The 15,390-nt window shown below is 39.4% G+C and overlaps 1 protein-coding gene across 1 annotated transcript; it reads right to left on the minus strand.

Annotated features, from left to right (window-relative positions):
• Positions 1–2,607: 2,607 nt before the first annotated feature.
• LOC115810468 (pancreatic triacylglycerol lipase-like) lies at positions 2,608–11,249 on the minus strand. Its single transcript, XM_030772399.1, has 12 exons — positions 11,195–11,249; positions 9,451–9,605; positions 8,944–9,066; positions 8,609–8,743; positions 8,202–8,310; positions 7,840–7,959; positions 7,446–7,565; positions 6,577–6,695; positions 4,547–4,676; positions 3,466–3,577; positions 3,032–3,199; positions 2,608–2,680 (listed from the first exon to the last, which is right to left on the minus strand). The coding sequence occupies exons 1-12, from the start codon at positions 11,247–11,249 to the stop codon at positions 2,608–2,610; spliced, it is 1,419 nt and encodes a 472-aa protein (XP_030628259.1).
• Positions 11,250–15,390: the final 4,141 nt, after the last annotated feature.

The raw sequence follows: 15,390 nt of genomic DNA on the forward strand, positions 1-15,390 counted from the left end.
CAGTGGTACACAATCACTGCTTAATTGAATGTGGTAAGTGGTGCTTTCTTCACTTCCTTTTAAAGCAATAAACAATCCTAGCTCGTAATCTGAATGCACAAGTAATGCAAGGGACATGGGTAGAAGTAACCTGTAGTGTTACAACACCAGGGTATTATGCATGTATTATTTGTGAAGATACCAATTTTTTTTTTTAAAAAAAAAGTGTTCTTCATATAAAAATCAAATATGATACATTTGAGAGGTTTAATGAAGGACCAGATGTAAGATTGTTTTAATGGAGACAAAAAGACATCATTGGATCAAGACTGTCTGTCTGTTGAAGGTTGAAACTCGTTATTTAATCTGTTCCAATTATATGGTACCTTTTTTTTTTTGGATTAGATTTATTTGAGATGAAATTGAATCATGTTCAAAAGGTACTTGCTGTAAGCGTTTAGGTCAGTATTTTTTTAATTTTTATTTTTTAGCAAAAAGGTTGGCGTAGCCATGGTGTAAATATATTTACACCACAGGAGAAATTAAAAGCCATGAGATGTATACACTTTACTGAAACCATCATAATGACTGTATAAAGTTTGAACCAAAAAATGCAGTATTCATATATATGTACAGTTTTGATACAAATGTTATCCTATCTTAAAATTGCACATTCTCCCCTGAACCTTCAAAAGCTACTGTAATGTCCTCTTTTGTTGCTAATTTATTGTTGTGTTCAGTGTGGAGACACATGAGTAGAAATGTTGTATTAGAAAAAGAAGCAGTCACAGTCACCTCTCGATTCTAAAGGACTTCATGTAGAGGAAAAGATATGATCTTTTTTTTGGACAGAGCTACCCTATCAGTGTATCGATGATGTAAAAATGACCTAGTAAACATTCTCCAAGTATGAATTGTTTTGTTTTGTCTCTCTTACTGCGTATATAAAACAAAAGCCCATAGGAATGCCAAACGTGATGGTCAGTCCTCTTTATGTTAACCGTTTTTTGGGATTAAATTCTCAGTACTTAGTTGTCCTAGCTGCAGTAAGTTCTTATCTGTCTCAAAAGATAACGTTCTCTGGTTCATGTTGCTTAATCAGCTGCCTCCACTGCCCTTAGGGCAGAGAATGCTGTTAAGAGTCGAGTCTTAGTTGTGGTTTTTGAAAAAAGATTAAAAGTCTTATCTCCTGGCCTTCGACTGTATCTGGAACCACTGATTTGGGGTGAGTTTGGGGGGGGGTGACATTTAGTGTAACTAGCACCTGGAAAAAAAATGACTTGACCGGAACTCAGGCTTTGAGTAATGTCATATAAAGTATCTCAAACACTTAACACCCCTTTTGGCTAGAAAAACCTCTCATGGCCTATTATGAAAAAACGATATACAATTCCCACTGTAAATCCTTTCCAAAACTTTTAAGCTCTTTTGGAAGTTCCTAGCTGAGGCATTGCACTGAAAAGCACAAGATATGTACAAAGACAGCCGGATATATTATGAAATCATTACAGTAATATAGGCATTACAATAAAATTCCCGAAGAGGGAACACAGACAGTGAAAGGCTACAAATCTGCTCAAATGTTTCTCTGACCACGTTTTTTTTTTTTTCTTCCTCTGAGAATTTTTCTCTGGTTTGGCTTCCATGAAGGTTTTACGATGTAATTGGATGGGAAGGTGTATTTTATTTGTAGCACTTGAGACAAAGAGGAATTTTTTGAAAGGGTGTTTAAGTATTCCAAAGTCATTGTATAAACCTCCTCAAACCCCGTTCTTACAAATGTTAAAATTATGACTTCACCTTCCACAGTCTGCTATACATTGTACATCATCAGTGGAGTAACGTGTATGTGCAATGAATACTCTTTTCAAACCTGTCATTCAAAGACCTCTAGCCCCTATTTAACCTGTAATTTTCATTCGTTTCAATGTTTTCACTTGCCTCCTCTTTATTACAAAATACCTCCTTTGGTGTGAAGCACAAATGGGGGAAAAAAACCCTGTCGTTCATTTAAAAAAAAAAAAAAAAACAGCTGCCATCTAATCAGGCTCCACAATGACTTTGGCAGCAAGAGAAAAAAAAGGAAAGGAAACTGTTGAGTGACTTTTTCTTCCTAAACAGGGCAGTGTTTAATTCCGTGGTTTTTTGGAACGGTTCAGGCGTGTGTCCACATGCTAAGCTCAGTATGTGTGTCTCAGGTGGAAAGTGTTACCAGAATCCGAAATGTCAGTATCTTAATTTCTTCAGATTCTGTTCTATTACTGAAAATATATGTAGATGATCTTGTGAACCTGAAGTCATAGAAAAAAACTAAAAATATGCACAAATGTCTTTATTTAATTTTTTTTGTCTGATTGTGAATATAACCCAATTTATCATGTTTATGCAGTCGTAAATGGTCAACTGCTCTATGGTCTTTTGCACACTACTCATGCTCAGTTCAATCTTTACTTAGATGCACAAAGTTCGTCCCCACATTGTGTTTGTGAGAGTCTCAAAATGCTATAGCACTGAAATAAAATACTGGTACAGCTGTAGAAGCATCCAATAATTTTTCAAACTCTTTTTAAACTGCTGGTTGGCATTTGGGTGAAGGTATTATTGCCATAATTTCTTAATTTCTCTGTGTTACTGAGCTGCGCAGGGTTTCAAAGTCTGCAGGATATTCTCTCGAACAACTTCGTTCCCACAGAAAACAAACCTGTCATAAAGAGATGTGTACAGATTATTAATTTTGTGTGTTACATAATGTTTTCACACAGATGTGTTACTATGCTGCCCTCTAGTGTCCCCAATGGCTCACTGGCCTACTGTCGTTCAATGAAGGTATCAAATTTTACTCAAGATACAAAACAGTTTGTGCTAAATTTGAAATTGTTGTCACTGCAGGCTTCAAGTTAAACATACTGCTAATATTAATGCATAATAAGAATATATAAACATATACATACACACACACACACACACACACACACACACACACACACACATATATATATATATGCATAATGAATAGTTTCAAAATGTAAAAATGTTCTGGCTCTGAACTTACAGGCTTCTGTCCTTTCCTCGAAGTACCTCAATCCGGCTGGCACCATACTTGGGCAGCAGAGGGTTGAGAATATTGTTGTTCCAGAGAAATTTCACATGGGTCAGATCACCGACGTCTTTCTCAGCATCAACAAAGGCCCCAAAGAACTTCCCAGGCGAGAGGGAACCACTTTTAAAATAGAAAGAAAAAAAAATCTTAACAAACTTTTAAGAAATACTGTGAATTAACGCACAACGATAACTGCCCTTTTGTTTTCTGTCATTGTAAACTTGTGACTAATAAATATCTATATTCTCATATAGATGCACTACACATAAACATTATATAACATACTAACATATCAATTTTATGATTTTAACCTGTGTCAAATATACTTAGATACATACTGTTTTCAATATATAGTTCAATATGTTCGCTATGACTGCTGCACACACCTGTAAATTTCATACTGGTAAGTGTTTCCATTGCTTCCGTAAAATGCCACCTTCACGTATCCCGAAGTGTAGAGAGAGCCATCAATGGTTACCTTCACCTCATAACGATAACCTAAAAGCATGATTAATATCCAAAGATACTGTCACATTAATGACATTGCACTATTCAGCTTAACATATGGTTTATTAGTAATCAATAATAATTAAGAAATATCATTTCTCTTTCTCTAATTAAAAAATGACACACAACCGAGAGGAATCCAAGTGGCTATCGGGTTTGTCAGGTTCTATTTCGGTTTTCGTTACAATCAAAAATTTAAGGGGCTAACTATTATCCAGTGAGCCATTCAGAGTGTGTGTCTGTGTGTGTGTGTGTGTGTGTGTGATGAAACGATATGATCAGCTGGCTGCATTTTGTTATGGCGACAGTGTCGCAGCAGCTGTCAGCCATGTACAAAGACCTGTGCTTAAGCAGTTTGCATATCTGTCATTCCATATTGCAAAAAGGCTCTTTCTAAATCCTTTCCACATTTCCACATTGATGTACTCTATACAGTTATGTGCCAAAGACAATGACAACATGCTGAGGAGATACTGTGCTTTGTTCGGTGTCTGAGCTTTACTGTATGCAAATTCACCGGTATTTGGAAGCCTTGTTTTCTCTTTAAATATCTCCACGAGACTGTGAGTGCTTTGGAAGGCTATGAGAATACCAGCCAGGAGTAATTAAAAGGAAAAACGTAATGACTCAGTGAAGCATCAGCATGATACCGATGTGAACTAATTGCAAAGTTTGATTGACAAAGCCTCTTGCTTCCTTAGTTTGCAAATCTTATTTGAATGAATACAAAGGTGTGCAATTATGAAATGATCATCTCTAAAATCTGGTATACATCTCAAATGACCTGGATTAAGTTGTGTATAAAAAAACACGTGGAATATGTTCAAGAGTCCAAAAAGGATTTCCAAAGAACAGAAAATGAAATTTCTTTTCAGTGTGAATCCCTGGACGAACTGAAAGAACCCTAGAAGCTTATTAACCTTATTCTGATATTCATGAGTTTATGATGAGAGCACGTACGTGCGAAGGGCTTAGCATCGCCTGTGTTGAGATAGAACTTCATTCTGTCCACCCCAGCAGGCACCTTGAAGGTATCGGCATAGTGCCCCATCACAGGGCATGAACCAGGAGCACAGGGGAAGCACTTTCCCTTAAAAAAAGACAAAAAAAATGATAATGAGAGCGAGAGAGACAGAGAGAGAAAGAGAGAGAGAGGGAGAGAGAGAGAGAGAGAGAGAGAGAGAGAGAGAGAGAGATTTATCATGAAATGTTAACATTTTACTTGAAAGAAGTTTTGTTTGTGCTTTGGGCTGAAATGTTTAAAAGTTTAAAAATTAGTACCTGTTTGCCTGAAGTGTTTATCAGGATTAAGTTACATTATTCAAAAGCATACATTGGCTCCTTAAAACCATTTAGATGGCGAAATACTAAAAAAGATGTATTATTGAAACATTGACACTTTCTAGTATTTTATGCGCCTCCTCTCTGAAACGTCTCTCTGAGTAGGGATGTCACGAGAACCGATACTTCGATACCAAGTCGATGCCAGAATTCTGAAAATGTGACAGTACTCGTTTTTCTACAGTATCATAGGTACAGGGGATGCAATCCACCTCAACTCGTCGAAAAGAGAAACAGTAGGAGTCGTGTATGGAAGTACTATGCGTTTGAGGCGAATCATCAGGGATAAATTATAAATTCGCAAAAACCAGTACACCAAACGGTGCCATCGAACTTTTCAGACAAAAGGGGAAAACACTTCCAATTTGGCAAAACACCTCAAAGACAGACATCTGGATTTATTCAAAGAATTCAAGAGGAGTAAGTTTCAATTCATGTTAACGTTAGCGTTTTAAATAAATATTTCCGGACAAATGTTCTGTCACCACCTCAGTAAATTTAAACTACTGATTGCACTCTGAGTACATAGAGGTGTGTGTGTGTGTGTGTGTGTGTTAGTACATTGCGTGTGCAGCCTCAGCTGTTTTCTCACAGTCATCGAGCTATACCTGATAACTGAAATCTGAAAATTTTCCTTTCACAGGATCAGCCAGAGTCAACCAGGAGAGGCAGGAGCAAAGTCAGCAACTGTTTTGTTTTGTAACTGTTTTGTAATGTTTAAATGTTTTTAATAAAGGAGTGTATGTTGAGGTACATGGGATTTATTGTTTTGTTTTTGAATTTTACCGTGGTATCGAATTGGGTATTGAGAATCATGGAATTTCACTGGTATTCGTATCGAGTACTAAATTTCTGGTATTGTGACATACCGATGTCTGAGTAAGAATCTTTTCTTACACAGTTTCTGTCATTGTCCACATCGACACAGTGTCAAGTGCCCAACAGCAAAGAGGGGGGATCTAACAGGCTTTTTCTGTTTCACTTTGAACTTGGACGTGCTTTAGATCAGCACCCTATAAATCCGCAGAAGAAGATGATAGTGGTTTACACTGCTTTACAGTGTGGGAACAGAGGGAGTTTATAGCTGTCAGTTAGGCGAAGGAATAACACCCAAGGGCGTTTACAAGAAGAACAAGGAGACATTGCTCCCTTAGGGGACATAGTCAAATGAGGTCACGCTCCTTGCTCACGGCGCTGTTTGGTTGGGAAGCATCCCAAACTGGGGATAAAGTGTCATTAACTGGGACAGCTGCAGACACTGGCCCTCCTGCAGATAGCATGGGGGAAGCCCGTCTGCTGGGGCTGTGCCCAAAGCAATCTTGGCGAATCAACATCTAAAACCATAGAAAAAGTTCACAGCCATATCAATGTCACAAGCGACGACAGGTGGTCTGCACACAGCCCCCCCCCCGCCCCCCCCCCCACTGCGGCACGGCCCAGCCGTTGTCATGCACCATCTCCCCCCCCAATGCCTCTGATACCTTACCATCCATCTGAAAGCCTCAGTCATATTTAAAAACAAGGATACCCTTATGCCTTATCCAACCGACACCTTAATGACAAGCCCAGCTTGGATGGCTGGGTAAGCGAGGTGTTGGGGGGGGGGGGGGGGGGGCTGTTACAATTGGCAAAGGAGAAATCTCACTCACAGATTCAAACATAGAGTCATCGGAGCAGGGATACCCCACAAAACCGTCACGGTTCACAATGCTGTCACTGTAGTATTTGTAGGCTCTCAGGTGGTTGCAGGCCACAAAGTCACGAGTCCCTGATAGGGAGAAACCATGAAAACAAGAGAGAGAGAAAGAAAGATAAAGGGAGAGTGAGAGAGACGGGGAAAAGGGGGAGGGGTGTTGGTAGAGAAAGAGAAAAGGGTCACTAGGCTGTGTGTTGCTTTCTCACAGTATGGATCAAGTACCAGGCGTTTGAAGATCTCCAGCTATGTGGTGGTGGCTCCCTTAGGCTCTCTTATCTACTGGATCAAAAAGGGCAGATTCAGCTGTGGGCCCCCATGCCATGCCACTGGTATGATATAAATGCTGATACTTGAACCCTCCCTCCACCAAACTCCCCCCCCCACCAGATTTCAAAAGAAGCTTGTCGCCTTCAAAAAAAAAAAAAAAATCTATATTGTTTGCATACGTTCAAGTGGAAAAACCGTGGTAGGCTTCTTTATGACTTTTCCATTGGTGGTCATGCTGATGTTCTAAGAAAGCAACATTGCGTGATTCATTTTTACAACTATAAAAACCCAGGTTAATACTTTAGTATTTTCTGATCCTTCTACTTTTCATTTTGTCTTACGCAACATCCCTGGTACTAGGCCTCTCCGTTTCTATTGAGGTGAGGGCATTTCAGGGTCAATAACTGTACAACATGTCTATCATCTGTACTCTGTATTGTCAGTCTGTTTCATTTGTAAAGTGCTACGTGTAGAACTTTGTAGTCTTTAGATGTGCAGGCCCTGAAATGTTAGACTTCACGTTGTTTTCCCTGTATATGTGTTTGCACCTCTCACCTTCCCAAATTCCATCAATGTCCACAATCTGTGAGATGATATTTTTGTCACAACCTGGCATTTCTTCTCCTCCATTGGGATAGAAGTCGATGTGTCCGACAGCTTGGGACATTCCAAGACCTGAGAGAAAAAATGAAAATGTCTGTTTTCGTTCTGTTTTTTTTTTTTTTAACTGAGGTTTCAGCCTACATATGCCTTCTGAGAGCTGTGACATTGAAAAAACGTATTATTATTATTAAAACGTATTAAACTTGTTTATTCAAAAGAAAGAAAAATTCTTAGCATAATGAGTTTGAATGCACTGATTACGGCAGCTAAACAACTGTGGCTTTTATTCATCCTATCATGAAAACGACGACAGGACAAGAAGCTCAACGCTGCATATGCTTCTCACCAAGGTAAGGGACGAGAGGAAGACTGTCTGTGTGAATGACATCCACAAATTTGGCATCTGAGGGGTCTAGTCGCACCAAGATGGGACACCCTTGAAACATCGGCTCAGCAGGGTCCAAGCCTGAGAGAGAGAGAAGAATAGAAATACGCCACCAGACCAATACAATACGTGAAGACGGTAATATTATAAGTACTGTAAACAGTGATAATTCAGCCCCTGTTCTGCCATCAGACCTCTTCTTTCTCACACACGACTTCCCTGAGTGGAAGTTAAAAATATTGGTCCGGAAATGACCCAGTGTCCTTCCATGGAAGTCCAGAATGAAAACAGTTCGGAAGCTCCATGGAGAGAGCCTGCGTTACCTGTGATTCTGCCCAACCCCGGGATCCTTCGGCCAGCTTCTCCGGCACAGTGCGCCCCCAGGCTGTGTCCAATCACATGGACATTCTCTGGCTTCTGACCGAAAGAGGTCTGTGGGAAGGGAAAACAGAAGCCGTAATCATATCATAGTTTAATCTGCCACTTTGGTCTTCGGTGTGGGAGACTTGTGAGAGAGCTCCTCTTGCCTATGGATGACAGCATCGATCTGTGTTAAAATGATTTCACATGCTTCAGCTGTTTTCTCTGTGCCTTCGCCTGAGCGGCATGGAAGTTTGTTCATCAAAAGTGAACTGTGCTTCAGTGAAAAGGAGTGAACGTTAATTATTTCCATTTAGACCTGGATGTTAGTTATGACATGCGGTGATACTGTTTTATGGGTAAAACATACCTGAAACAGAGTGACCAGTTCTGCAATTTGAGCCCCAACCACGCGGATGTTATTGGCTGCTTGTGTGTACAGAGTCCGTGAACCCCCTTTCCAGTCCACACAGATGCAGTTAACGTCCTCGACTGTCAGCATAAGCTAAAACACATCATACTGTCACAACACTTTCAATTTCTCCAAAAACTTCTAGGATTTTAAGTTACATGTTGGTGCATAAAAACAACAGTGCAGATAAATCCCTTAAAGAATTCATAAATGGGAAAAAATAGAAATAAATCTGTTTGGTATTTTCAGCCAAAAAATGCTAGCGCATAAAAAATGCATCACTCTTTTCTTACCGAACACATGTCCAACAACCAGTTCTCATCACCTTTGTCAATAAACCCATGAATAATGAAACGAGTCTTTCTTGCTGGGCTATAGTTTGATGCTGACACAATGTTTGGGTCCGCTCTGATTTGCTAAAGACAATCAGAAAAAAAAAACGCAGTAAAGCATCCATAACACATTGTGGGGACAAAAGCCAAAAGTAAAATTATAGTTTACTGAGAGTTGAAAAGCATCTATGATATTCCATCTTACCACTGAAATGCCTAAGTTTAAGAAGTGCTTAAGTGTTTAGACCAAACTCATCCTCTTGGCCTTCCCTTAAAGATTACACATGGCATAGGCCAGGGCAACAAAAAATAATATTTACTTACTGATGGATACCACTTGAAAGAAAAACATTTTATGTCCTGCAGAGTACAAACTGCTTCAAACAGTTACTACTGATTACCCCCTCCCCTCCCCCTTGTTACGTTACTACTGAAACCCCATGTTATGGTTACAATGGACTGCCTTGCCTGGTAGGCGTTGGGGTTCTGTTTTGTGAAGAGGAGGAAACGGGTGTTTATTTGTTCAGGGCTCCACGGTATACGTGCAATCGGTCTCTCCACGGTACCGCTCCATGGGTTGTCATCAGAGAAACAGCCCAAGTTCCCATAGCACACTTCCGCCCCTGCCAGTCAGAAATCATTAACCAAGACTTACATTAATGTGTGTAGGTCTTAAGTAGAGCCCGGCCGATATAGTACTTTTCAGACCAATGCCGATTTCGATATTTGATGATTTAAAAATCCGATAATGATATACTGGCTGAAATTCTTTTTTTTTTTTTCCCGAAACACATAACATAAACAAAGATTTTCCCTCACATTTGTTATGTGTAGTTATGTAAGAGTCCTCACAAAGATAACATGACATAATGCAGTTTAAAATAAACTTGTTTTATTGTCATAAGTCGTGCATTGAACAAAGGTATGACAAAATATATCAAAGTTTTGATAAATAATACTTTAAACTGATATAGTGAGCTAGAGTAAAGGCTGCTGTTGATTGCATCTAATACTACACGAGTATAGTCATGTCATAAAGGGGACTTGCGACTTTGGGATTTCACACTACACGTTTGAAAGAGATACTAGTCAACTTTGTTTGGCTACCAAGCCATGTTGGATACTTGTTCAGCTCACGTTTATTTACGTGTCCCCTCTGGTTTAATAATTTCCAATGCACCGACTATAACTGCACACATGTGAGTCGCAGATATATTTACTATTGCTTCATTGAGGCCGAATAAATTAAATGCTACAGTTTAATCGCTCATTAACGTTAACGGTCTTCCACTGATAAACGTGGCATTATCTTGCTTTGTCGGGAACTTAATTCAGCAATGGAAAGCGCTATGTGCTGCTGTAAGCGATGTTGCCAGGGAGAATTTTCAGAAGAGACGAGGGAGAAATGACAGGACCGTTGTTTGTTTACTCGCTAGAACGACCTCGCTGTTTCATAAACACACCTACAATCAAGTTTGTCAACAGCTTAGTCTACACCGCTCAACTACCGTAACATTAAACATAGGCCTAATTTTGATGTTTGACTGACTGTACCGGTTTTCACGTTACTGCAGCAAAACCAGGCATGGTGGACAAGAACATCATAACATGGTTGAATGATACATCCTCCTTCTCCTTTTCAATCGTCATTTATCAGTATAAACACCGATACCAATTTATCTGCAAGCAGCTCATATCGGCCCATAATATCGGCATGCCGATTTATCGGTCGGGCTCTTAAGACCATTAAAAATGAAACACATGGCTTCCAAAGCGACTAATTTCAATTCATTATGTGGAAATCAGATTCATTCAGATTTTCAGTTCAGATCAGGCATTAGGACATTACATGCCTGTCATATATCTTTACAGCTGGATCCAGAGAACTTTATTCATTGCAGTTTTTGTCATAACATACGAGTAGGCAAACCTAGACATATGTATATGGGTATTAATGAGTAGACTCTGAGATAAGAACTTAGTTTCTTTTACTTGATCATTTCCAAAATGAACTCTTTCAGGCAAAAGAATTTTGTAGAAAAGAGCAGTTGGTAAATTGTCTGCAAATATTTATTGTTAACAGAATAAGCAAAGGAAAACCAAACTGGCAAATATGGTTATGCTTTTTATTTTCAAAAAACAAAACGAAACAAAAACAAACAAAAAAAAAAATAATGAAGTTCAGCAGAATATTAGTCAGGACATCTCTTACCATATGCAGCCCCCAAGAGGCAATTTACAAGACCGCTAATCCAAATCAACCACATCTAAAAGAGACAATAGATTCTCATAAAACCCCACTTTCGTAAAAATGAAACACTAAGAATATTTCATACAGTTCATACAATGATACAAAGCCACAGCACAGCGACGAAAATCAGTTTCCATTCGCACTTAATGTAAAATATGTATTCGCACTTACCTTGACCTGCTGGAAATCGTGTCCCATTCTTTCTCAGCTGGGGGGGTCTATTTTATAACCCCTGTCTGGTGGGAATTGCCCAGGTGGGAAGCCAATCAGATAAACACGGCGCGCTGGCGGTGTTGTGTCCTTCTCTCTGCTATCTCTCAGGAGATAATCCGAAAATGCCATATTGTTAAATTCCTAAATACATTATGTACTGAAATTACAGTAGCATGCAGATGAGTCGGGTTTGCTCCTATGACACAGTATAAATTTGGTGCTATGGCAAAGCATAAATTTGGCCTATTATCCCTGTGATATGTGTACCTTAGGGAGAGTTAACCTATATGTTTCAAATGCCCTATTAAACAAACAAACAAACACCCAAACAAACAAAAACAGAATGCCTGAGGAGTTCGCATTTTAATTTAAAGTACGTGCTATGAGAGCGTAGAACTTCAAAAAATAAATGAATAAATAAATACAGAGGTAAAAGTGGTATAACATTTCATCATGGTGTGACAGAGCAGGCTGCGGTGCTCTGTCTGGCTGTAAAATTAGAAAACGCTGCAGAATCAAATTTCATTTGCAGGGCTGGTGATTAACCATCTTACCTGCCTCACGTTCTTTATTGGATTGGCCACATACACATTGTGAATGTTCCTTGCTTTGAATAGTATGGCCTGACTTATTATTACATTTATAGTATCTATGTAATTTTTACCATTGTACTTTGCTCAGACATGACACATGAGCGTGAGGATAGGCACTGTTATCATTTTTGGCTAAAGTTTTTATGTGTTGGAATGATTGTTATCGATGTTGGCTAAAGTTTTGAGGCGTTGGAATGACTGTTATCAGTGTAGGCTAAAGTTTTGATGCGTTGGAACGATCTAAAAGAGCGTAGTCTTTTTCTTTTCTTTTTTTTTAAACTACGCCAGCGGCAGAGCCTCCACGCGTGTTTCTACTCCACATTTTTAAAAACTGACATATTCATGAAATGTTACATATTTCCCTCAATTTATGAGTCGTGTTTCGCTTTCTTCAGAACCGACAACAGAACCATTCCCCAAACCGTCAATAGATGGAAGCAGACAGCAGACATTCTCTCTATACTTCGGGTTGCTCTACTAGGGTCCGAGAGGACAGACACAGTGAGAGACAGCATAGTATGCAGTAGGCCTAAATAACGAAAAATTAGACAGAATGTAAATAAATAACAATAAAATAATCCATCAGTGGGGTATTCCAGAGCGCGTGGTTAGTGAAAACTCCGAGTTAGTCAGCTCAGAACAAATAGGCTACTAAACCTCCTAGAAGAGCCCCATGGCTTTGTTTTGGTAGAAGAATGAAGCCATAGCGCTCTTCTGTTAGGAGGTTTAGTATTTGTTCTGAGTTAACTAACTTTACGTTTTCTCTTAACCCGCTTTCTGGACCCCCCCACCCCGATCCCAGAGAAAACTTAACGCCCCCTCCGATGGTGTTGACATCTCTGTCGTTAGGACTGGTCAGAACACTCCAACTCTTGCCATGTGTTTACCGACTAACTCAGCAGGTTAGAGTTAAACAAACATCTAACTTATTTTAAACACTGAATTCAGACCTTTAAAGTGTCTGCCAATGTTATTTCAGATACCTCTAAACCTGCACGGGGAGTGGAGAATTAGCGCGACTGTTACTACTGTTACAGCCGCGCCGGGTCCGAGCGAGGCTCTGTGACATTTATCCCTGTGATGGGATTCAATAAAGCACATTATACTTGGGGCCAGTGGCTTTTCTCTGCATAGTTCATTCTTTTTGTGGTTAATATTTTAACGCCAGAATAATCAATTATCAAACAAATATCAATTCCCAGAATGCATCTGGTGCTCTGAGTCGTCCACGGTACAAGGTGACACACACAGTCTTCCATTAACACGTATACATTTCAAATAAAATACCACAAGAGAAACTATATTCGTTGCCAGATATACAAACAAATCACATTAGAAATATAATATAAGGAATGCATCAAATCAATTAAAAAGCAAATCCCTGTTCACTGTGCTTATGCTGCTCAACTACGTAGTACACAAACTGGCTTTATTTTGAAGCATGAGAGACTGTGTTAATTCATATGACAATATGTGTTGGGAACATCCTTACTTGCGCAGCCATGGTCAGACCGTAACAACTATTGTTATCTTGGATACCTACATATCGTTTCATATGCGACGCGTCATCATTTCATCGTCCTGTTGGCGCGCCATTCAGTCACTTAGGTATACTCGGTGATCGGGGCTAATTCTTCTAGCCTTAGCACTTAGCGCCAGTAAGCATTTCCCAGCAAACACGTTTTTAATGTGAAATACATCGTCTTTAAGCACACAGTCTTCACTATAACTCTTTAACAGGCTATTGGCCTCTAAGTTAGCAGATTTGTTTGAGTAATACACATGAATTTACCAACCTGTGATGGGATTCAATAAAACACATTTAACTTCGTTGCGATGGCTGTGCAACAATGACTGCGCATTTGCTGTAACTGACCCTTTACCTGAATAAAGGTTCAGCGTATGAGACAAGAGAAGCTTGTTAATGCTTTTTATAGCCTAATATTTAGGTGGTAAAGTTAAAGTGCAATTAAGCCATTACTCAATTCTCTTCACTCCCTGAAGCGCCCTCTAGAGACCCGGATATGCACCTCTATAAACGATATAACTGGTGATCACAGTAAAAAACAAAAACAAAAAAACAAACAGAAATCAAAGGTGGTATTTTATGAGAATAACGTTTTTTTGGTCTCCCCTTTTTTAAACACCCCTCCAAACTACAGAGTTTGAGCGTAGCCTAATGTTTACCAGATGATGTGGCCAAATTCAATATTGGTCCCCGAGTGGTTGGGTGCTCCTAAATCCCTAGTTAATCCTATTCAAAAATACCCCCAAGGTAACTTATCCTTTGAGGGAACGCCTGTGAGAATGCCCTGATTAATTAAAGGTGCCAGGCATTGTTTGAAGGTAAATGCTTCTTTACTGCAGTTTAAGGGGGACCTAGCGTAATTTATCACATATTGTCCATACGCCAAATGCTGTGTCGGAAGAAAGTGATGAAATTATGCTTGAGAATACACAAAGTAAATACGTTTCACTTTTCTGAGGTGAAAGTGCCTTAGACATAATGTAAAATTCTGAGAATGGATCAAAGTCTGATGTGTGTAATGTTTTACAACACGAGCAGTGGACATATCATACTTTAGACGAGCAATAGGTCAGCACAGAGGTACTCTTAACTCTAATCGGTGGATACGTATTGAAGCTGCTTGTTATACGGTGTACGGAACTTTCACAGATTTTTTAATTCGGGTTTTTTTTTTTTTTAATCTCGATTAACATAAGAATCCTTTGATATTATTTCAGATGTGTGAGCGTGTCTACCAATTACTAGAGCCCTTTCTGGAAAACGTCAATAAGTAGGACATAGAGTGTTTGAGGAAGGACAAAGGCCAGGAGAAATTACAGCACATTGCAAGATTGAGCAGGCTGTGGTGCGGGGGATGAAGACAGGAAAGCAGGCAGGAATTTTAATCCCGCTAATGTATTACAGTTGGAGTAGAGGACCACAGCACAGGCAGGGCCTGCGGGCAGAAGATGGAGGGTAATGAACGATAAATAGAGAGCAGTAGAACTTTGGACACGAACACATTTTGAAAAAGGATAAATGGGTTTGTCGGAATGTGTGATGTTTTTTAAAAAAAAAAAAAAGAAAGAAAAAAAGAAAAAGGGCCTTGATTCTATCGTTGTCATTTGAGTCAAAGACATCTGTATTTCTCTCCCCGTGTTCTCTCAGAAATGACACTTTTATCCACTCTGGACAAGACAACAATGTGATGAGACATGATTCACTCAAGGGGAACCAGCTTTCAGGTGGTGTTGTCTAAGAATGAGCTGTCACATCTTTGTCAGGTAATGGAAGCTTTGTGGTCTATGAATACCCATCTGCCCCAGGCTTGAGCATGTGAGGTA

This window comes from Chanos chanos, chromosome 4 (assembly GCF_902362185.1).
Source record: "Chanos chanos chromosome 4, fChaCha1.1, whole genome shotgun sequence".
NCBI classification, from domain to species: Eukaryota; Metazoa; Chordata; class Actinopteri; order Gonorynchiformes; family Chanidae; genus Chanos; species Chanos chanos.

Excerpts from the sequence above, each read along its gene's own strand:
- LOC115810468 (XM_030772399.1), bottom strand. The coding sequence starts at position 11,249 with ATGTGGTTGATTTGGATTAGCGGTCTTGTAAATTGCCTCTTGGGGGCT. Across the intron at positions 6,696-7,445 it reads CATTGATGGAATTTGGGAAG|GGACTCGTGACTTTGTGGCC; the intron begins GTGAGAGGTGCA and ends TCTCCCTATCAG. Across the intron at positions 3,578-4,546 it reads CGATGCTAAGCCCTTCGCAC|GTTATCGTTATGAGGTGAAG; the intron begins GTACGTGCTCTC and ends TCATGCTTTTAG.